Source organism: Pongo pygmaeus, chromosome 19 (genome assembly GCF_028885625.2).
Source record: "Pongo pygmaeus isolate AG05252 chromosome 19, NHGRI_mPonPyg2-v2.0_pri, whole genome shotgun sequence".
Lineage (NCBI taxonomy): Eukaryota > Metazoa > Chordata > Mammalia > Primates > Hominidae > Pongo > Pongo pygmaeus.
This window is the reverse complement of record NC_072392.2, coordinates 5,008,384-5,031,254: the sequence shown is the minus strand read 5'-3', so window position 1 is coordinate 5,031,254 and position 22,871 is coordinate 5,008,384. Positions and strand designations below refer to the sequence as shown.

General features: G+C 47.8%; 1 protein-coding gene and 1 long non-coding RNA gene across 3 annotated transcripts; one reads left to right on the top strand and one right to left on the bottom strand.

Annotated features, from left to right (window-relative positions):
- Positions 1-1,255: 1,255 nt before the first annotated feature.
- LOC129018150 (uncharacterized) lies at positions 1,256-6,419 on the bottom strand. The gene is made up of 2 exons (XR_010124571.1): positions 6,318-6,419; positions 1,256-3,297 (listed from the first exon to the last, which is right to left on the bottom strand). It is a non-coding gene; the product is annotated as an uncharacterized LOC129018150 (long non-coding RNA).
- ZNF594 (zinc finger protein 594) lies at positions 6,410-20,898 on the top strand. Of its 2 annotated transcripts, none has more exons than XM_054459448.2 (2): positions 6,410-7,049; positions 16,125-20,898. In XM_054459448.2, exon 2 carries the CDS (start codon positions 16,145-16,147, stop codon positions 19,427-19,429), a length of 3,285 nt encoding a protein of 1,094 aa, XP_054315423.2. In that variant the 5' UTR covers positions 6,410-7,049; positions 16,125-16,144; the 3' UTR covers positions 19,430-20,898. The 2 variants fall into 2 exon arrangements, with proteins under 2 accessions (XP_054315423.2, XP_054315422.2); XM_054459447.2 differs by having other exon boundaries at positions 6,497-6,733.
- Positions 20,899-22,871: the final 1,973 nt, after the last annotated feature.

Sequence of the window (22,871 nt, the reverse complement as noted above, 5' to 3'; positions counted from 1 at the left end):
TGGGAGGCTGAGATGGGAGGATTGCTTGAGCCCAGGAGTTCGAGACTAGCCTGGGCAACATAGTGAGACTCAGTTTCTCCAAAAGTACAAACATTTTCTGGGTGTGGTGCTGTGCACCTGTGGTCTCAGCTACTTGGGATGCTGAGATGGGAGGATTGTTTCAGCCTGGGAGTTTGAAGCTGCACTGAGCTGTGATTGCACCACCATACTCCAGCGTGGGCCACAGAGCAAAGCCTCCCATCTCATTTAAAAGAAAAGAAAAGAAAAGAAATCTGGTAGGCCAGGAGTGGTGGCAGGTTTGGCTCATGCTTGTAATGCCAGCACTCTGGGAGTCTAAGGTGACAGGACTGCTTGAAGCCAGGAGTTCCAGAACAGCCTGGTCGATATAGGCAGACCCCATATCTACAAAAAAATAAAATAAAATAAAATAAAAAATTAGCCAGGCCTAGTGGCAGTACCTGTAGTCCCAGCCACTTGGGAGGCTGGAGAATCACTTGAGCCCAGGAGGATGAGGCTGCAGTGAGCTATGATCATGCCACTGACAGAGTGAGACCTTGTGTCTAAAAAAAAAAAAAAAAAAACTGTCAGGGTTAGTTGTCGTCAGAACCATTTTACATGTGTACGAATGTTTTCTTGTAATTCTTATACTACTTTTAAAATAACAATATAAAGTTTTTTAAAAATTTATTTTAAGAACCGAGATCTGCATAAGCCAGAAAAATGAAAATGGGAGGCAGTGGGGGTGGGGAAGACAGCAGCTGCATTTTTTTGTTGAGAAATATATAAGTCTTGCCAAAAGTGGTTATTTTGGCTTTTTAGTCTTAAAAAGAATAGCTCTTCTTTTTGATCTCCTTTAGAGTTCACATGCTACCCCTGACAGCAGCATGGATTCATTATGTAATTTATCCATTCTACAAATACGTATGGAGTGCCGGCTCTGTGCCAGGCACTGGTGATACAGTGAATGTTGAGCAAAAACCCAAGGCACTCTCAGGGAACTTGAAGTCATGTGGAGCTCTTTTATGTCAAGCATGTTATCCCTTTTCTTATCATGCATGTTACAAATATTTTTCCTTTTAATACTTTCACGATCTACACCATTTATCTTTTCTTTTCTTTTTTTTTGAGAGGAGTCTCACTCTGTCACCCAGGGTGGAGTGCAGTGGCAACTTCCGCTTCTCCAGTTCAAGCGATTCTCCTGCCTCAGACTCCCAGGTGGCTGAGACTACAAGCACGCGCCACGACATCCAGATAATTTTTTTTTTTTTATGAAGTATTTATTGATCATTCTTGGGTGTTTCTCGGAGAGGGGGATATGGCAGGGTCATAGGATGATAGTGGAGAGAAGGTCAGCAGATAAACACATGAACAAAGGTCTCTGGTTTTCCTAGGCAGAGGTCCCTGCGGCCTTCTGCAGTGTTTGTGCCCCTGGGTACTTGAGATTAGGGAGTGGTGATGACTCTTAAAGAGCATGCTGCCTTCAAGCATCTGTTTAACAAAGCACATCTTGCACCGCCCTTAATCCATTTAACCCTGAGTTGACACAGCACATGTTTCAGAGAGCACGGGGCTGGGGGAAAGGCCATAGATCAACAGCATCCCAAGGCAGAAGAATTTCTCGTAGTCAGAACAAAATGGAGTCTCCTATGGCCACCTCTTTCTACACAGACACAGCAACAATCTGATCTCTCCTTCCTTTCCCCACACTTCCCCCCCTTCTTTTCAACAAAACCGTCATCGTCCTCACTGCCCGCTCCCGATGGTCGCTGTCTCTTCGGAGCTGTTGGGTACACCTCCCAGACAGGGCAGCCGGGCAGAGGCGCTCCTCACCTCCCAGACAGGGCGGCCGGGCAGAGGCGCTCCTCGCTTCCCAGACGGGGCCGCCCGGGCAGAGGCGCTCCTCACTTCCCAGACGGGGCCGCCCAGGCAGAGGCGCTCCTCACTTCCTCCCATACCGGGTGGCAGCCGGGCAGAGGCGCTCCTCACCTCCCAGACGGGGCGGCCGGGCAGAGGCGCTCCTCACCTCCCAGACAGAGTGGCCGGGCAGAGGTGCTCCTCACTTCCTCCCAGACGGGGCAGTCGGGCAGAGGTGCTCCTCATCTCCCAGACGGGGCGGCCGGGCAGAGGCGTTCCTCACCTCCCAGACAGGGCGGCCGGGCAGAGGTGCTCCTCACCTCCCAGATGGGGTGGCCAGGCAGAGGCGCTCCTCACTTCCCATACGGGGTGGCGGCCGGGCAGAGGTGCTCCTCACTTCCCAGATGGGGCAGCCGGGCAGAGGCGCTCCTCACTTCCTCCCAGACGGGGTGGCGGCCAGGCAGAGGCGCTCCTCACCTCCCAGACGGGGTCGGCGGGGCAGAGGTGCTCCTCATCTCCCAGACGGGGCAGCCGGGCAGAGGTGCTCCTCACTTCCTCCCAGACGGGGTGGCAGCCGGGCAGAGGCACTCCTCACCTCCCAGACGGGGCGGCCGGGCAGAGGCGCTCCTCACCTCCCAGACGGGGCGGCCGGGCAGAGGCGCTCCTCACTTCCCATACGGGGTGGCAGCCGGGCAGAGGCACTCCTCACTTCCCAGACGGGGCGGCCGGGCAGAGGCGCTCCTCACTTCCCATACGGGGTGGCGGCCGGGCAGAGGTGCTCCTCACTTCCCAGATGGGGCAGCCGGGCAGAGGCGCTCCTCACTTCCTCCCAGACGGGGTGGCGGCCAGGCAGAGGCGCTCCTCACCTCCCAGACGGGGCGGCCGGGCAGAGGTGCTCCTCCTCTCCCAGATAGGGCAGCCGTGCAGAGGTGCTCCTCACTTCCTCCCAGACGGGGTGGCAGCCGGGCAGAGGCACTCCTCACCTCCCAGACGGGGCGGCCGGGCAGAGGCACTCCTCACTTCCCATATGGGGTGGCGGCCAGGCAGAGGCGCTCCTCACCTCCCAGATGCGGTGGCCGGGCAGAGGCACTCCTCACCTCCCAGACGGGGCGGCCGGGCAGAGGTGCTCCTCACTTCCCATACAGGGTGGCGGCCAGGCAGAGGCGCTCCTCACCTCCCAGATGCGGTGGCCGGGCAGAGGTGCTCCTCATCTCCCAGACGGGGCAGCCGGGCAGAGGCGCTCCTCACTTCCCAAACGGGGCAGCTGGGCAGAGGCGCTCCTCACATCCCAGACGATGGGCGGCCGGGCAGAGACGTTCCTCACTTTCTATACGGGATGGCGGCCGGGCAGAGGCGCTCCTTACTTCCCAGATGGGGCGGCTGGGCAGAGGGGCTCCTCACATCCCAGACAATGGGCGGCCAGGCAGAGACGCTCCTCACTTCCTAGACGGGGTGGCGGCGGGGCAGAGGCTGTAATCTTAGCACTTTAAGAGGCCAAGGCAGGAGGCTGGTAGGTGGAGGTTGTAGCGAGCCGAGATCACGCCACTGCACTCCAGCCTGAGCACCATTGAGCATTGAGTGAGCGAGACTCCGTCTGCAATCCCAGCACCTCGGGAGGCCGAGGCAGGCAGATCACTCGAGGCCAGGAGCTGGAGACCAGCCCGGTGAACACGGCGAAACCCCGTCTCCACCAAAAATACAAAAACCATTCAGGCGTGGCGGTGCGCGCCTGCAATCCCAGGCACTCGGCAGGCCGAGGCAGGAGAGTCACAGGAGCCCGAGGCAGGGAGGTTGCAGCGAGCCGAGATCACGGCAGCACAGTGCAGCTTCGGCAACAGAGGGAGACCGAAAAAAGGAGAGGGAGACCGAAGAAAGGAGAGGGAGAGGGAGAGGGAGAGGAGGGAGAGGAGGGAGAGGAGGGAGAGGGAGAGGGAGAGGGAGAGGTGAATTTTTTTTTTGAGACGGAGTCTCACTCTGTCGCCCAGGCTGGAGTGCAGTGGTGTGATCTCGGCTCACTGCAAGATCCGCCTCCCGGGTTCACGCCATTTTCCTGCCTCAGCCTCGCGAGTAGCTGGGACTACAGGCACCTGCTACCACGCCCAGCTAATTTTTTATATTTTTAGTAGAGACGGGGTTTCACAGTGTTAGCCAGAATGGCCTCGATCTCCTGACCTCGTGATCCACCCGCCTAGGCCTCCCAAAGTGCTGGGATTACAGGCGTGAGCCACCGCGCCCGGCCGAGAGCCTGCATTTTTAACAGGCTTCAGGCGATATCTATGCTGCTGAGAGATTATACTTCGAATACCAAGGGTCTAGATTAGAGGATGTGCGTCTGCACCTATTTGTTCAGATGCAAAATTTTAAAAAGTTTGACTCACGGGGCGAGATGCTAATGGCTCATTATTCACCAAATGAGTGACCACTATGTGTTAGTCCAATTTTTTTTTTTTTTTTTTTTTTTGAGATGGAGTCTTGCTCTGTCGCCCAGGCTGGAGTGCAGTGGCACGATCTCGGCTTAAGCTCTGCCTCCCGGGTTCACACCATTCTCCCGCCTCAGCCTCCCTAGTAGCTGGGACTACAGGCTCTTACTGCCATGCGCGGCTAATTTTTTTTTTTTTTTTTTTTTTTTTTTTTTTTTTGTATTTTTTAGTAGAGACGGAGTTTCACCATGTTGGCCAGGCTGGTCTTGAACTCCTAACCTCAAGTGATCCACTCGCCTCAGCCTCCCAAAGTGCTAGGAATACAGGCATGAGCCACCTCGCCCAGCCTGTATGATTTTTTTTTAACCCATTTATTTTATTTATTTGTTATGCTTTAAGTTATAGGGTACATGTGCACAACGTGCACGTTTGTTACATAGGTATACATGTGCCACGTTGGTTTGCTGCACCCATCAACTCATCATTTACATTAGGTATTTCTCCTAGTGCTATCTCTCCCCAGCCCCCCACCCCCCACCAACCCTGGTATGTGATGTTCTCCACCCTCTATCCATGTGTTCTCATTGTTCAACTCCCACTTATGAGTTCCAACTCATTTTTGCCTCCCAGGGGATCCCAGTGTCTTAGCTGTGGATCTCCCAATACTTGCAGGTCACAGGGCCACAGAGGCTGGGCCTCTAGGAGCAGAGGACACAGAACAGTCTATTTTTTTTAATTTTTTTTGAGACAGTGTCTTGCTCTGTTGCCCAGGCTGGAGTGAAGTGGTTCGATCTCGGCTCACTGCAACCTCCACCTCCCGGGTTCAAGCTATTTTCCTGCCTCAGCCTCCCGAGTAGCTGGAACTACAGGCGCCCGCCATCATGCCAGTTAATTGTTTTGTATTTTTAGTAGAGACGGGGGTTTCACCATGCTGGCCAGGCTGGTCTTGAACTCCTGAGCTCAAGTGATGCGCCCTCCTAGGCCTTCCAAAGTGCTGGGATTACAGGTGTGAGCCACTGTGCCCTGCCTTAAAAACCCATTTCTAAATTCCAAAGAGTAACTTCTATTAGTGCACTCTTATTAAGAGAAGTAAAGCAAAAGGAACTATAAAAGCAACTATAACTGAAGTCTATTTGAGACATGGCTCAGTATTTCAACGAAAATTTAACACAGTCAATGAAATACTATCTCAAATGTAGTTGTGCAAATTAAGGAATAGTTGGTAGTAGCTGCATTTACAAATTCAAGAGTGAAACGTGCATAATTCGTGCAACCCAAAGTTTGGGACAGAGAGATATGAGAAGCCAAAGTGATTAGTGCACTGACATTTTTGCTTGGGAAAGGCTTGGGGTTGAACATCTTACATCTTTACATACATATATAACCCTCACCACGATCCTATGCAACGCGAACCAACATCATCTCCACGGTAATAACTAATATGTATCTGGCCTTCACCACATGCAAACTTCACATACATATGTCAGTGAGGTCGGTCCTATTATTTACCTCACTTTACAAATGAAGCAACGGAGGCGCGAAGAAGCTATTAATAGGTAACTTGTTCAAAGTCACATAGCCCCTAAGTGGTGGGGCAAGGATTCTGAGTGTCTGACTTTCTCACTTTGGAACTTACACTTTTAAACATTAAGCCGTCCTTGTTGGGCTCTGTATCGCCTAGCCTTTGACCGGGCATTGCAAATAGAAGTCATCAATGAATGAGACCACAAATGCATGCAGGGAACAACAACAAAAGATGAAAACAGAACAAGCAGAACAGGAGTTCGAGACCAGCCTGGCCAACATGACGAAACCCCGTCCCTACTAAAAATACAAAAATTAGCAGGGCGTGATGGTGGGCGCCTGTAATCCCAGCTACTGGGGAGGCCGAGGCAGGAGAATCGCTTGAACCTGGGAGATGGAGGCTGCAGTGAGCCGAGATCGCGCCATTGCACTCTGGCCTGGGAGACAGAGCGAGACTCCATCTCAAAAACAAAACAAAAGGGCAGAACAAAAACGTAGTTACTTGGAGGGGTCACTCACCCCGGACCCGACCGTGCCACGGCCCCGACGCCACGCAGGTCTACGACCAGCTGAGGACTCGGCGTCTCGGTGGTAACCTTGGTAACCAGCCAGCGCGCCGCTGGCCCTCCGGAAGTCAGACTCCGCCGGGCTGAGCCGAGCCACGCCAGCGCCGACTGGCGTCGTGGAAGAGTCTGTGCAGAGGTGACACCTGATCCGGTGGGAGACGGCCAGGGGAGCGCGCGCGGATTGGCTGGAGCCGACGGGGGTCGGCTGGGCGCGGCGCGAACTGGGAGACCGCAGTCCCGGGGAGCGCACCGGAAGTTCTCGCCTGGCCCAGGCGCGGGGTCCAAGATGGTGGCGCTAGGAGCCGCGACCCAGTGATAGCGGCCGTGGAGGGGCCGCCGACCGAGCGGGAGGCTGGGGGTAGCCTGGAGGTGAGACCCCGCTGAGTTTACAGAGCTGGCGGCCGCGGCGCCTGCGTCCTCCGGCAAGCGAGGAGTGGAGCAGAGCTCATCTGCCTATGGGGAGAGGCCTGGGGGACCTCAGGAGGATGTAGGCGCCGGGTGCGCATGGCTGGGCCTTCTTGCTCTCGGTCGGCTTCTTGGTCTCGGTGTGCCCCATCCCCGGCCCTGTCCCGCTACTCTTGCCTGTTCCAGTTCCCTCCTGTGGGTACCGCTAACGGCATCTTCCCGAGGCCCAGAATCCATCGTCAGGCATAAATTGATTATTCCTCGCCCAAATCTGTGCCAGGTATATTTGTATATGTAACCAAATCTGGTTTCTGCATCCCACGAGTGACCCCGCAGGGGAGACTAGACTAAGCCACAGGAATGAACTGTATGGTTCAGATGTGTTCTACTACTCAGTCTAAAATATTAGGACTGTTAGAGTTCAGACAGGGGAGGGATTTAGGTGGGCTGGTCTCTTTGTAAGGGTCTTCATTCCTTTTAGGAGCAGCTTCTGTTGTGACCAAGCGAGTTACAGAGAAACGCCACACTTTGAGACAAAGAGTCCTTATTAGCCGGCGACCGAGAGGCAGCTAGCGCCCAAAATTCTCTCGGCCCCGAGGAAGGGGCTAGTTTTGTTTTTATACCGTGGTCTAAATAGGGGAGGGGGGATTTTAGCTGAAGCAATTTTTACAGAAGCAGAACTGGCAAAAAGTTAAAAAAATTAATTGGTTACAAATGCAGTTACAAAAAATAAACAGTTCCAGTTGCACGGGCTTAAACTATCACAAAGAGATAAATGCAGGGGTTTTGCTTGCCATCCACCGAGCGCGTCCCCAGGAGCTGCTGGTGCAGCTTGCCTCAATATCTTATCAGTAGGTGCATTCCTGGACGTGCTTTGAGTCAGTTTACACTAGTTATGCCTTAAGGGAGGGAGGTGAAAGGGGTCTGCCAGTGAAGAAACTAAAATGGAGTCTGTCCAGCCCTCTCTCTGCTAGGAGAGAGTCACTCAGGTTAAAACAAAGTAGGGTATCACACTTCAAAAGTCATTTCTTTTGGGAAGCCTTCCCGGATTGCCACCGCAGCGCTTTTAGCATCTAATTCATAGGCTCTTACTACCTTGTTTCGTATGTGAGTCTTCCTCTAGGCATAGACTCTTTGTTGAGCTTCACCTAATGCATGCCCATGAATGTGAATTAAAAAGGATTGACATGGTTAAAAGATACTAAGAACTGGGCATGAAATAGTGGCATTTCTTAAGTTAAAAAATAGTGGCCCCTAGGCCAGCTTTGAGTGTAGACACATTTTCTTGGCTCATGCTGTTTGTTTTTATTTGAATTAATGGCCAACTTCCTTTTTTTCTTGAGACAGAGTCTCGCTCTGTCACCAGACTGGAGTGCAGTGGTGCAATCTCGACTCACTGCAACCTCTGCCTCCCGGGTTCAAGCGATTCTCCTGCCTCAGCCTCCTGAGTAGCTGGGGTTACAGGTGCCTGCCACCACGCCCGGCTAATTTTTGTATTTTTAGTAGAGACAAGGTTTCACCATGTTGGCCAGGCTGGTCTCGATCTCCTGACCACGTGTCCACCCGCTTTAGCCTCCCAGAGTGCTGGGATTACAGGCGTGAGCAACCGTGCCTGGCCCTTTTTTTTTTTTTTTTTTTTTTGAATCAATTATGCCTATTTAATGAAGCCTCCATTAAAACCCCAAAGGATGGAGTTTGGAGAGCTTCCAGATAGCTGAACACATAGAGGTTCCTGGACAATGGTGTGCCCAGAGAGGGCATGGAAGCTCTACTCCCCCTCCCACTTGCCTTGCCTTATGCATCTCTTCATCTGTATCCTTTGTAATATCCTTTAGAATAAACTGATAAATATAAGTACATGTTTCCCTGAGTTCAGTGGCAGAGTTTGCCACTCTAGCAAATAATTTAACCCAATAAGGGAGCCTGGGATCTCTGATGTATAGCTGGTCGGTCAGAAGCACAGGTAAAACAACCTGGGAGTTGTGATTGGCATCAGAAGTGTGGTGCAGTCTGGTGAATTGAGTCCTCAACCTGTGGGATCTGACGCCATCTCCAGGTAGATAGTGTCTGAATTGAACTGAATTAGAGAACACCTAGCTGATGTTGCTGCAGAATTTATTGCTTGCTTGATGTGTATGGGAAAACCCCAAAATATTTGGTCAGAGGGTATGGTGGCTCTGTAACCGCCCGGTGGGTTCACCTTGCCCACTGCCTAGACAGAGCCAATTTATCAAGACGGGAATTTATCAAGAAAGGGGAATTGCAATGGAGGAAGAGTAATTCAGGCAGAGTCAGCTATGCGGGAGATGGGAGTTTTATTATTGAACAGTCTCCCGGAGCATTTGTGGATCAGAGTTTTTAAGGATAATTTGGCGTATGGGCTCGGAAAGTGGGAAGTGCTGATTGGTCGGGTTAAAGATGAACTCATAGAGGGGTGAAGTGAGTTCTACTTGCTGACTTATGCCCCTGGGTGGGATTGCAGAACTGGCTAACCCAGGTTATCGGTCTGGGTGGTGTCGTTTGCTGCATTGGAACGCAGGCTCTGCAAAGTATCTCAAGCACTGATCTTAGGTTTTGCAACAGTGATGTTATTCCCAGGAGCAATTTGGGGAGGTTCAAACTCTTGCAGCCAGAGGCTGTATGGCCCCTAAATCGTGATTTCTAATCTTGTAGCTAATTTGTTAGTCCTACAAAGGCAGACTGGTCCCCAGGCAAGAAGGGGTTTTTCAGGAAAGGGCTATTATCAATTTTGTTTCAGAGTTTAATCTATAAACTAAATTCCTTCCCAGGGCTAGTTTGACCTATGCCTTTGTTCATACCAGGAATGAACACAGTTTAGACGTTAGAAGGAAGATGGGGTTAGTTAGGTCTGCTCTTTCACTGTCATAATTTCCTCAATTATAATTTTGCAAAGGCAGTTTCAGCTCTTGCCTGTAATCCCAGCGATTCAGGAGGCTGAGGCAGGAGGATGGTTTGAGGCCAGGAGTTCAAGGCTGCAATGAGCTACAATGGCACCACTGCACTCCAGCCTGGGTGACAGCAAGACCCCCATCCCTAAAACTAAAAACAATTAAACATTTGGTTACAGAAGTCTTCTGTGTTGATTGACTGTGGTGTAAGGGCAGAGGGAACACTTTTTTTTTTTATGTTAGACCATTCTTTTACAATGCCCTCTTAATTCCTGAGTGTTCATTTTAATTCACTTCTTCATTGGCTATATCTCATTGCAATAATTATTTTCAAAAAGGGCTTATAACTGTCATACTCCCTAAGTTTTTACATAACTGGAAATGTTGGCCTATTGCTTTTAATGCAAGAGAACACTTTGCTGGGTAAAGAAATTATCGGCTCACACTTTGTTTCTCCTTGGAATTATATAGGCATTACTAATTCTGGTGTGGAGTATAACTGTGGGGAAGGGCAAAGTCAACCTGAAATTCTGTCTTGCACATTACTTCCTTTTCTGCCTAGATGCCCATTTGCTCATTTATTCCTGAAATTTAATTACTTCACCAGGACATGTCTCAGTTTTGACTGTTCTGTCTACTTTTTATGAGCTACAGTTTACCTTTCCAATAGATTTAAGTGTTTATTTCAGCAACACTTTCTTCTGTTATATATTTAATTTTTTTTTTATGTTTGCTTTTTTTTGAGACGGAGTTTTGCTCTTGTTGCCCAGGCTGGAGTGCAATGGCGCAATCTTGGCTCACCACAACCTCCACCTCCCGGGTTCAAGCGATTCTCCTGCCTCAGCCTCCTGAGTAGCTGGGACTACGGGCATGCGCCACCACGCCCAGCTAATTTTGTATTTTTAGTAGACACAGGATTTCTCCATGTTGGTCAGGCTGGTCTCGAACTCCCGACCTCTGGTAATCTGCCTGCCTCAGCCTCCCAGAGTGCTGGGATTACAGGCGTGAGCCACTGCGCCCGGCCTATGTTTGCTCTTTTCTTTAGGAACACTAATTATATGTATTTGATTATCTTTCTTTAGTTATTGGTTTTCTCTGTAATCACATTTGTATTCATTTCATTTTTTGTTATTTCTCCAGGCCTCATTGTGACCTTGTAGTGATTATTTTTGTTGTTCCTTATGTGAATTTCATCTACATAATGCTTTCATTTGCCCTTCCATTTCTTTCCTCAGCGTTGTCAAATCACTTCTCACTTCTTTTTATTGTTTTCTAATCTAATTTGTTTTTGGCCAGGCATGGTGGCTCATGTCTGTAATCTCAGCACTTTGGGAGGCTGAAGGATCCCTTGAGGCCAGGAGTTTGAGACCAGCCTGGGCAACATAGCAAGACCTTTTCTCTACAAAAAAATTATTTAAACTAGCTGGGTATGGTGGCGTGCCTATGGTGTCAGACTGAAGTGGGAGGATCGCTTGAGCCCAGGAGTTTGAGGTTGCAGTGAGCTATGATTGCACCACTGCACTCCAGCCTGGGTGACAGAATAAGAGCGTGTATGAAAAAAACAAAAGCTGGGCACAGTGGCTCACGCCTGTAATCCTAGCACTTTGGGAGGCTGAGGCAGGAAGATCCCTTGAGGCCAGGAGTTCCAGAACACCCTGGACAACATGGCAAGCCCCATCTCTACAAAAACTTAGCCATGTGTGCTGCAGCATGCCTGTAATCCTAGCTACTTGGGAGGCCGAGGCGGGCAGATCATGCGGTCAGGAGATCAAGACCATCCTGGCTAACACGGTGAAACCCCGTCTCTACTAAAAATACAAAAAATTAGCTGGGCGTACTGGTGGACTCCTGTAGTCCCAGCTACTCGGGAGGCTGAGGCAGGAGAATGGCATGAACCCAGGAGGTAGAGCTTGCAGTGAGCCGAGATCGCGGCACTGCACCCCAGCCTGGGCGACAGAGCGAGACTCCATCGCAAAAAAAAACAGTCAAATTTTTAAATGTGTAATCTGTTTTAAACCCTTATATCTCTTCTTTAGGCTTTTATTTAAAGAGTTATTTTGTCTAAAATTTCTTTGAGATAATGGAGAACTCTCTGCTGAATGTTTCCTATTAATTTCTTTGTATTCCTCATGGATGTATATTTCTAATCTGTTACTGATGTTCCTTTCTTTCCTTTAGTCTTCCTTGAAAATGTGTATTTTTTTATTTTAAGCATACATCCCACAAATTTATCTTAACAATTACTACCCAATAATGAATGAAGCAGGCTCTTTATTAAAAAGTACTATGGGAACAAGCAGAGGAAATTGAGCCCAGGCACTTGAAAGCCTTCATACAGATTTGCTGCCACAAACACCTCATCAAATCTAGAGGCATACCTTCCTTCAGCTTTTGGCTTTCAAGAGTTCAGTATGACACAATAAAAGCCCTTCAGATCACAAGTTTTTTGTGGAAAAAAAAAAAAGGGGCAGGCTTTAATCTACTATCTTTTAAATAGTGATCTGCTTCTGAATTTGGAAATATATATATGTATATATATATCAAACCAAAAGAAAAAAAACACTAAACACTTTAAGGGAAAATTATGACAAAGCCAATTCTTTCCAATAATAGAGGTCAGGGATTTGATAATATGGACACCCAAAAGCAGTAAGGCCACTCTTTTTCAGTTGCAGGAGAGGGTATGGTATTTAAATGAAATCCAAGGCCAGGTGCAGTGCCTCACACCTGCAATCCCAGCACTTTGGGAGTCCAAGGCAGGATTGCCTGAGCCCAGGAGTGTGAGACCAGCCTGGGCAACATGGTGAGACCATATCTCTAAAAAAAAAAAAAAAGGAAATCCAGCCTGGATATGGAGGTTTGTTCTAGGGACACATTACTTAATATTTAAAGGGTGAATATTAATAGTAATAATAACAGCAGCTGACACATAGTGCTTTCTGTATGCAAAGCACTGTTCTAAATGTTTTATGTATATTTATATACATTTGAGTCTCATAACAACTCTATGAGGTAAATACTATTATTATCTCCATTTTATAGATGAGGAAGCTAGGGCACTGAGAGCTCCAGTGATTTGCCTGAGGTCTCCCCGTCATTAAGTGGTGGAGCCAGGTTTCAAACTCAGGCAGTTTGCCCTTCAGTCCATGCTGTTAATCACTGTGCCATGTTGCTGCTCATTCACTCCAAGAAGATTAATGACTAGAGTCCCTATCAGCAGGACCAAAATAAAATGACTCTCCCAAGGAGCTCAGAAATGTGTTTTTGTGACTGACTGATATGGTTTGGCTCTGTGTCCCCACCCAAATCTCATCTTGAATTGTACTTCCATAATTCCCATATGTTGTGGGAGGGACCTGGTGGGAGATAATTTGAATCATGGGGGTGGTTCCCCCATACTGTTTTCATGGTTGTGTAAGTCTCATGAGATCTGATGGTTTTATCACTGGTTTCCGCTTTTGCATCTTCCTCATTTTCTCTTGCCGCCACCATGTAAGAAGTGCCTTTTGCCTCCCGCCATGATTCTGAGGCCTCTCAAACCATGTGGAACTATAAGTCCAATTAAACCTCTTTTTCTTCCCAGTCTCGCGTATGTCTTCATCAGAGCATGAAAACAGACTAATACAGTAAATTGGTACCAGGGGTGCTGCTGAAAAGACACCCAAAATGTGGAAGCAATTTTGGAGCTGGATAACAGGCAAAGGTCAGAACAGTCTGGGGGGCTCAGAAGAAGACAGGAAAATGTGGGAAAGTTTGGAACTTCCTAGAGACTTGTTGAGTGGCTTTGACCAAAAGCCTGACAGCATTATGGACAATAAGGTCCAGGCTGAGGTGGTCTCAGATGGAGATGAGGAACTTGTTGGGAACTGGAGCAGAGGTGACTCTTGTTATGTTTTAGCAAAGACACTGGTGGTATTTTGCCACGGCCCTAGAGATTTGTGGAACTTTGAACTTGAGAGAGATGATTTAGGGTATCTGGTGGAAGAAATTTCTAAGCAGCAAAACATTCAAGACGTGACTTGGGTCCTGTTAAAGGGATTCAGTTTTATGAGGGAAGCAGAGCATAAAAGTTCGGAAAATTTGCAGCCTGACAATGTGATAGAAAAGAAAAACCCATTTTCTGAGGAGAAATTCAATCAGGCTGCAGAAATCTGCATAAGTAACAAGAAGCTGAATGTTAATCCCTAAGACAATAGGGAAAATGTCTCCAGGGCATGTCAGAAGTCTTCACAGCAGCCCCTCCCATCACAGGCCTGGAGGCCTAGGAGAAAATGGTTTTGTGGGCCAGGCCCAGGGTCCCCATGCTGTGTCCAGCCTAGGGACTTGGTGCATTGCATCCCAGCTGCTCCAGCCATGGCTGAAAGGGGCCAATGTAGATAGAGCTCAAGCTGTGATTTCAGAGGGTGCAAGCCCCAAGCCTTGGCAGTTTCCACATGGTATTGAGTCTTTAGGTACACAGAAGTCAAGAATTGAGGTTTGGGAACTTCCACCTGGATTTCAGAAAATGTATGGAAACGCTTGGATGCCCAGCCAGAAGTTTGCTGCAGGGGCAGGGATCTCATGGAGAACCTCTGCTAGGGCACTGCAGAAGGGAAATGTGGGGTCGAAGCCACCATATAGAGTCCCTACTCAGGCACCTTCTACTGGAGCTGTGAGAAGGGGGCCAATGACCTCCAGACCCCAGAATGGTAGATCCACCTACAGCTTGCACCGTACGCCTGTAAAAGCCGCAGACACTCAACACCAGCCTGTGAAAGCAGCCAGGAGGGAGGCTGTGCCCTACAAAGCCACAGGGGTGGAGTTGCCCAAGACCATGGGAACCCACCTTTTGCATCAGCATGACCTGGATTTGAGACCTGGAGTCAAAGGAGATCATTTTGGAGGTTTAAAATTTGATTGCCTTGCTGGATTTCGGACTTGCATGGGCCCTGTAACCCCTTTATTTTGGCCAATTTCTCCCATTTGGAACAGCTGTGTTTACCCAGCAATACCTGTACCCCCATTATATCTAGGAAGTAACTAGCTTGCTTTTGATTTTACAGGCTCATAGGAGGAAGGGACTTGCGTTGTTTCTGATGAGACTTTGGACTGTGGACTTTTGGGTTAATGCTGAAATGAGTTAAGACTTAGGGGGACTGTTGGGAAGGCATGATTGGTTTTGAAATGTGAGGACATAAGATTTGGAGGGGCCAGGGGCACAATGATATGGTTTGGCTCTGTGTCCCCACCCAAATCTCATCTTGAATTGTACTTCCATAAATCCCACGTTTTGTGGGAGGGACATGGTGGGAGGTAATTTGAATCATGGGGGCAGTTTCCCCCCTACTACTCTCATGGTAGTGAATAAGTCTCATGAGATCTGATGGTTTTATCAGAGTTTCTGCCTTTGCATCTTCCTCATTTTCTCTTGCCACTGCCATGTAAGATGTGCCTTTCACCTCCCACCATGATTCTGAGGCCTTCCCAGCCATGTGGAACTGTAAGTCCAACTAAACCTCTTTTTCTCTCCAGTCTCAGGTATATCTTTATCAGCAGCATGAAAACGGACTAATCCACTGGGGAAGGTCAGGGATTTGATAACATGGACCCTCAAAAGCAATAAGCTCATCTATCTTGTAATTTCAGAAGAAATCAAATTGCCACACAAAAGGAGGCAATTCCATCAGAATATCAGAAAGAAAAATATGAGGTCTGAGCAAGAGAATTGATTTCTATTGAAATGACAGCCAAATGTTTTTATTCTGAGGCATAGTACAGATTTGCTTAACTATCATGGTATATAGGGAGGAAAGAGCAGTATGCTGGTTATTAATTTATTGCCTCTCAACTCCAGATCCACCCATCTTTGTTTGCTTTTGTTACAAAGCTGGATTCTGTAAACATTTCTCCTTTGCCAATTGGTACAAGATTTAGACTTTGTCAACAGAGGATGCTGGAGGGACAATGCATGGCCATAGGAAGAGAAACTAACTTCCTGGTACTGGTGTGCTGTTCTATTTTTATTTATTTATCTTAATTATTTACTGATGTGGCTGCTAGCAGATCAACTTGTGGGAGGCCTGGTGGCACTTACCCTAGTGGGCTGCTTCCTGTGAACCAGTTCAGGCCCAGCCACACAGTCCAGCAAGTTCCTCCCCCATCCAACAGGCCACTTCCTGTGGACCAACTCCAGATTGCCCTCCTCCCGCAGTGAATTAATTCACCACCCTTTAGGCCACTCCCACAGCCCAGCTCCAGCCTGCACCCTGGCAGGTTTCTTCACCAACAGGGTATGTGGTAGCACAGGTTCCTGTGATAGCCACAGTGTCTCTAGTGAAGGCCACATTTCAGCTTTGGCAGGGAAAGGTCTTCTGAGTTCTTTGTTCCTCCGTCTTAGACTGCCCAGTATAATGAATAGGTGATATTTGTATTTTAGGAATTATAGAATGATCTACTTATCATTTCAGATTCTGAACACAGGAATAAGATGAAGGAGTGGAAATCAAAGATGGAAATTTCTGAAGAAAAGAAGTCAGCAAGGGCTGCATCCAAAAAACTCCAAAGACAGATCACCCAGGAATGTGAGTTAGTTGAAACCAGTAATTCTGAGGACAGATTATTGAAGCACTGGGTAAGCCCTTTAAAGGATGCAGTGAGACATCTCCCTTCCCAAGAGAGCAGTATCAGGGAAATGCATATTATCCCCAAGAAAGCCATTGTGGGAGAGATTGGCCATGGATGTAATGAAGGAGAAAAAATACTTTCTGCAGGAGAAAGCTCCCATAGATATGAGGTTAGTGGCCAAAACTTCAAACAGAGGTCAGGATTAACTGAACATCAGAAAATTCATAACATAAATAAGACCTATGAATGTAAGGAATGTGGAAAAACCTTCAACAGGAGTTCAAACCTGATCATACATCAGAGAATTCATACAGGAAATAAACCATATGTGTGTAATGAATGTGGGAAAGACTCTAATCAAAGTTCAAATCTTACTATACATCAGAGAATTCATACAGGAAAGAAACCTTATATATGTCATGAATGTGGAAAAGACTTCGATCAGAGCTCCAATCTGGTGAGACATAAGCAAATTCACAGTGGTGGGAATCCCTATGAGTGCAAAGAGTGTGGGAAGGCTTTTAAGGGAAGCTCAAACCTTGTCTTGCACCAGAGAATCCACAGTAGGGGGAAGCCATATTTATGCAATAAATGTGGGAAGGCTTTCAGTCAAAGCACAGATCTTATTATACATCACAGAATTCACACTGGAGAGAAACCCTATGAATGTTATGACTGTGGACAGATGTTCAGTCAAAGTTCACACCTTGTCACACATCAGAGAATTCACACTGGAGAGAAACCCCTCAAATGTAATGAATGTGAAAAAGCCTTCAGGCAGCATTCTCACCTTACTGAACACCAGAGACTCCACAGTGGAGAGAAACCCTATGAATGTCACAAATGTGGGAAGACCTTCAGTGGGCACACAGCTTTTCTTAAACATCAGAGATTGCATGCTGGAGAGAAACTTGAAGAATGTGAGAAAACCTTCAGCAAGGATGAGGAGCTTAGGGAAGAGCAGAGAATTCACCAGGAAGAGAAAGCTTATTGGTGTAATCAGTGTGGTAGGAATTTCCAGGGCAGCTCAGATCTCATCAGACATCGGGTAACTCATATAGGAGAGAAACCATATGAATGTAAAGAATGTGGGAAAACTTTCAATCAGAGCTCAGACCTTCTGAGACATCATAGAATTCACAGTGGAGAAAAACCTTGTGTATGTAGCAAATGTGGGAAATCTTTTAGGGGTAGCTCAGATCTTATTAGACACCATCGTGTTCATACTGGAGAGAAACCCTATGAATGTAGTGAGTGTGGGAAAGCCTTTAGCCAGAGGTCACACCTTGTTACACACCAGAAAATCCATACTGGAGAGAAGCCCTATCAGTGCAATGAATGTGGGAAAGCCTTCAGGCGGCGTTCCCTCTTTATTCAACATCGGAGAATTCATAGTGGTGAGAAGCCCTATGAATGTAAGGAATGTGGGAAGCTCTTCATGTGGCGCACGGCTTTCCTCAAACATCAGAGCCTGCATGCTGGAGAGAAACTTGAATGTGAGAAAACCTTCAGCCAGGATGAGGAGCTTAGGAAAGAGCAGAGAATTCACCAGGAAGAGAAAGCTTATTGGTGTAATCAGTGTGGTAGGGCTTTCCAGGGCAGCTCAGACCTCATCAGACATCAGGTAACTCATACAGGAGAGAAACCATATGAATGTAAAGAATGTGGGAAAACTTTCAATCAGAGCTCAGACCTTCTGAGACATCATAGAATTCACAGTGGAGAAAAACCTTATGTATGCAACAAATGTGGGAAATCTTTTAGGGGTAGCTCAGATCTTATTAAACACCATCGTATTCATACTGGAGAGAAACCCTATGAATGTAGTGAATGTGGGAAAGCCTTCAGTCAGAGGTCACACCTTGCTACACACCAGAAAATCCATACTGGAGAGAAGCCCTATCAGTGCAATGAATGTGGGAATGCCTTTAGGCGGCATTCCCTCCTTATTCAACATCGGAGACTTCATAGTGGTGAGAAACCCTATGAATGTAAGGAATGTGGGAAACTCTTCATGTGGTGCACGGCTTTCCTCAAACATCAGAGACTGCATGCTGGAGAGAAACTTGAAGAATGTGAGAAAACCTTCAGCAAGGATGAGGAGCTTAGGGAAGAGCAGAGAACTCACCAGGAAGATAAAGTTTATTGGTGTAATCAGTGTAGTAGGACCTTCCAGGGCAGCTCAGACCTCATCAGACATCAGGTAACTCATACAAGAGAGAAATCATATGAATGTAAAGAATGTGGGAAAACTTTCAATCAGAGCTCAGACCTTGTAAGACATCATAGAATTCACAGTGGAGAAAAACCTTATGTATGCAACAAATGTGGGAAATCTTTTAGGAGCAGCTCAGATCTTATTAAACACCATCATGTTCATACTGGAGAGAAACCTCATGAATGTAGTGAATGTGGGAAAGTCTTTAGCCAGAGGTCACACCTTGTTACACACCAGAAAATCCATACTGGAGAGAAGCCCTATCAGTGCACTGAATGTGAGAAAGCCTTCAGGCGGCATTCTCTCCTTATTCAACATCAGAGACTTCATAGTGGTGAGAAACCCTATGAATGTAAGGAATGTGGGAAACTCTTCATGTGGCGCACGGCTTTCCTCAAACATCAGAGACTGCATGCTGGAGAGAAACTTGAAGAATGTGAGAAAACCTTTAGCCAGGATGAGGAGCTTAGGGGACAGCAGAGAACTCACCAGGAAGAGAAAGCTTATTGGTGTAATCAGTGTGGTAGGAATTTCCACGGCAGCTCAGACTTCATTGGACATCAGGTAACTCATACAGGAGAGAAACCATATGAATGTAAAGAATGTGGGAAAACTTTCAATCAGAGCTCAGACCTTGTGAGACATCATAGAATTCACAGTGGAGAAAAACCTTATGTATGCAACAAATGTGGGAAATCTTTTAGGGGTAGCTCAGATCTTATTAGACACCATCGTGTTCATACTGGAGAGAAACCCTATGAATGCCCTGAATGTGGGAAGGCCTTCAGTCAGAACTCACACCTTGTCAGTCATCAAAGAATTCATACCAGAGAGAAACCATTTGAATGTAGCAACTGTGGTAAGGCCTTCAGTGGGCGGACAGCTTTTCTTAAACAAACACCAGAAACTTCACATTGGAAAGGAATTTGAGGACTGTAAGAGTCCTCAATTTGTAGACTGTAAGAGTCTACAAACAGGACCTATTCTAATAGGTAGCAGAAACCTAATGAATATAGTAAAACTAGGAAAAGCCTGATGGAGACCACATCTTATTGCACTACAGATGAGTTTTATTAGAAAAACCATGTGAAGGGGGAAAGCATAGAAAATACCTACTGGATTTTTCAAACGTAAGTATGATCAAGCGGAAAAGCTAAAAGCTCTTGGACATAATCACCTTTTTTTTTTTTTCTGTCTCAGAACTGACACTAGAATATGGTCCCGACAATACAATTTTTAAAATTATTTATTTTTTAACATACAAAGAGACGAGGTCTCACTATGTTGCCCAGGCTGGACTTGAACTCTTGGGCTCAAGCACTCCTCCCTTCTCAGCCTCCCAAAGGGTTGGGATTACAGGCATGAGCCACTGCACCAGCCCCAAGGGTCTAATTACTTGAGAATGTTTTAGGGGATGTCTATCATTATTAAAATCATTATAAATCACTTTGGCAACAACCCCAAAAATAAATTATTCATGGAAAGAGCCATTTCAATCTTGACTTCCTAGTCGAGTGACAAGTTTAAATGTGGGAAAAAACCCTGTGAAAGTAAGGAGTGTAGGCCAGGCGCGGTGGCTTGTACCTGTAATCCCAGCACTTTGGGAGGCCAAGGTGGGCAGATCACGAGGTCAGGAGTTGATCATGAGGAGTTACTATGCCCAGCCAACATACTAAAACCCCTTCTCTACTAAAAATACAAAAATTAGCCAGGCATGGTGGGGCACGCCTGTAGTCCCAGCTACTTGCGAGGCTAAGGCAGGAGAATCACTTGAACCTGGGAGGTGGAGGTTGCGGTGAGCCAAGATCACGCCACTGCTCTCCAGCCTGGGCAACAAGTGCGAAACTCCATCTCAAAAAAAAAAAAAGTCTAACTCTTTTACTTGTCTTTACAATGCTGTACAGTGAGAGCTAATGTTTATAAGGATAAACAGGATACTTAAAAGGATTTGAAGGTAATTTAATTCAGTGGTTTCCAACTTTTTAATTACCAAGGCCTTCTTTTTACTCCCTTATGTCCTGTGTTTTAAAAGATGAGGTTTACCAAACTGCATTTATTAAAGAATTGTATTTTGCTACATAAAAGCATGTACAACAGAAATCATGCTTCTGACTGGCACCATGTAGGCAGACCTAGGTACTAAAATTCCAGCCCAAAGCAAATAATTTACCATTTTCATTAGTCTTTTTATTCCTTTTGTTGGCAAACATATCATCTATGTTAGGCTTTTTGAAATATTAACTATTACTTGTAAACTCCAGATTAAAAACTAACCAATTCATCTTTGATGGAGCTTGAATCAAACTAAGGGTATTGGACTTTTGAAAGATTGAAATTTTTGTTACAGTATGGAATGTTTTTAACTGTGAATGTTGAAATAAAAGTTATTTAAGAATTACTTAGTGACTGTTTAGTATGTGCCAGGGGCCATAATTAGATGGGGCTGAAGAAAGATAGTCATTGTTCAATCTTCTTCAGGTAGACCAGGTCCTTCTTGAGGTTCTCAGTCTGCATCTCCAGGTTGGCTCCGGCCAGGGTCAGCTTGTCCAGCCCCTGGCGCAGCTCCAGAGACCCAGCCTTACTTGGTGCAGAAGTCATTGGCAGCCAGGTGGGCATCATCCACCTGTAGCCAGCACGAAGCTGGAATTACCAATCATAGCCACCAGGATCGGGGAGAGACGTGGGCTCCATGAGAAAATGACCTTGGCAGCCTCCAGGAGGCCCTCTAACACCCTTCTTGCAGCCTTTCAGAAGTGAGCCAGGGTCAGGGTGATGAGAGTCCCCGTGGTCTTCTCTGAGCACCCTCCTGGGAATTTCTGGGACCCAGCCATGGCCCTCAGGGGGTCAAAGGATGATGGGGGTAGGATGTCCAGGCATGGGTAAACACGGATACCAGGAGAGAGACCCTTATGCAGCTGTCTCCCCCCATGGGGGTCATGGCCTAAGCTGCCTAGGCTTCACTCCCTCTTCCCCAACTAAATTCACCTCTAGGCTCAGCTGCCACCTCCTCCAGAAAGCCCTCTTGGATGACCTTTCTGTGTCTCTTTTCCAGGCCATACCTCCTCCCTTCTCCAGGTTGTGAATTTATACCTATTTTATGACTTTTTTGGTTATTTCCTCCTCCACTAGACTCTGAGCTCCAGGGAGACAAGGCCATGTCTGTTTCATTCTCTTCGGAATCCCCAGCCCTGGGCACAGTGCCCTGGCCCAGAGTTGGCCCCGAGGGTTCGTTAGTTTAATTAAGTGATTCGTTAATTAATTAATGAGGTTATGACTGGCCTCACCTCAAAGCCAGGGCAAAGCTTTCTTTTCCCACAAGGTCATCTGGGCAGTTTCAATGCAAACATGGAGGAAGGGGCCCAGAAAGAGCAGAAGGTTGGTTGTGATTACTGCTGCTGTTGTTGGCATGGTTGGAAATGCCCAAGAGGGGTTCCAGTTGAGGCCATGGGCATGCAGCAAAGAGCAAGGCCCCTCCAGCCACCCAGAGGTTGAAGCGCTTGTGAAGGCGGCACATGAGCGTGTAGAATCTGGAATTTGCTGAGGCTCAGGGCTGACTGCACAAGACCTCAGAGGGATAAGCCCTAGGACACACCAGTAGCCCCGGCAGGCTCATTCTGTGCACCCCCTCCCAGACCCCACTCGAGGCCCTACGTTCTGTGAAGTGACCCTGGATCAGGCTGAGCTGAGGTCCAGTTTGTTCCCAGCACCCTCTCCTCTGCCTCAGTGGGCCCATCTGCATTCGGCAGAGACCCACCCAACCCCCATCTCCTTGCTCAGGAGGCTTTGGGGGCACAGCGAGGGTCAGCTGTGAAAACCCAGAGACAGGGTGTGTAGGATGACTTGAGGCAGAGCCCTGGTGCATGCTGTGCTTGGGGGTTGGTGATGGGGTGCTGGCTGATCCCAAAGATCAGGAGCAGTGACTCACCAGGGCTCCCCTGGGTTCCCCACTGCCAGGACCAACCCCAGTATCTGATCTGGCACTGCCAGTATCTCTGCTTCCAAGGGGAGATTGCAGGAATTCCCGCCTAGTGGAGGTCCCAGGCAGGAGCAGGCAAAGCCCCTCGTAGGCAGCACCAGGCCTGGCTCTTCACCCAGGAAACTGAGCAGGCCTAAGCGCCAGGGCCAGCTGGGCCTCACCTGACTCGCGCCCGGCTCCCCTGGCCCCCCCGCCACTGTACTCATTGCTTGCACCCCTCACCTGCCGCTGGTGGCTTTGCTCTGCAGGACCCTCCAGGGCAGGGTTTGTGCAGAAGACAAAGTGGCCATGTTTACAGAGTGCCAAAGCTACGTTCTTAGAGGTCATGAGAAGGAATGTGTGTGTTTGTGCATGCATGTAGCCCCCGCTTCTTGGGAGGCTGAGGCAGGAGAATCA

Coding starts and splice junctions, on each gene's coding strand:
- ZNF594 (XM_054459448.2), top strand. CDS start 16,145: ATGAAGGAGTGGAAATCAAAGATGGAAATTTCTGAAGAAAAGAAGTCA.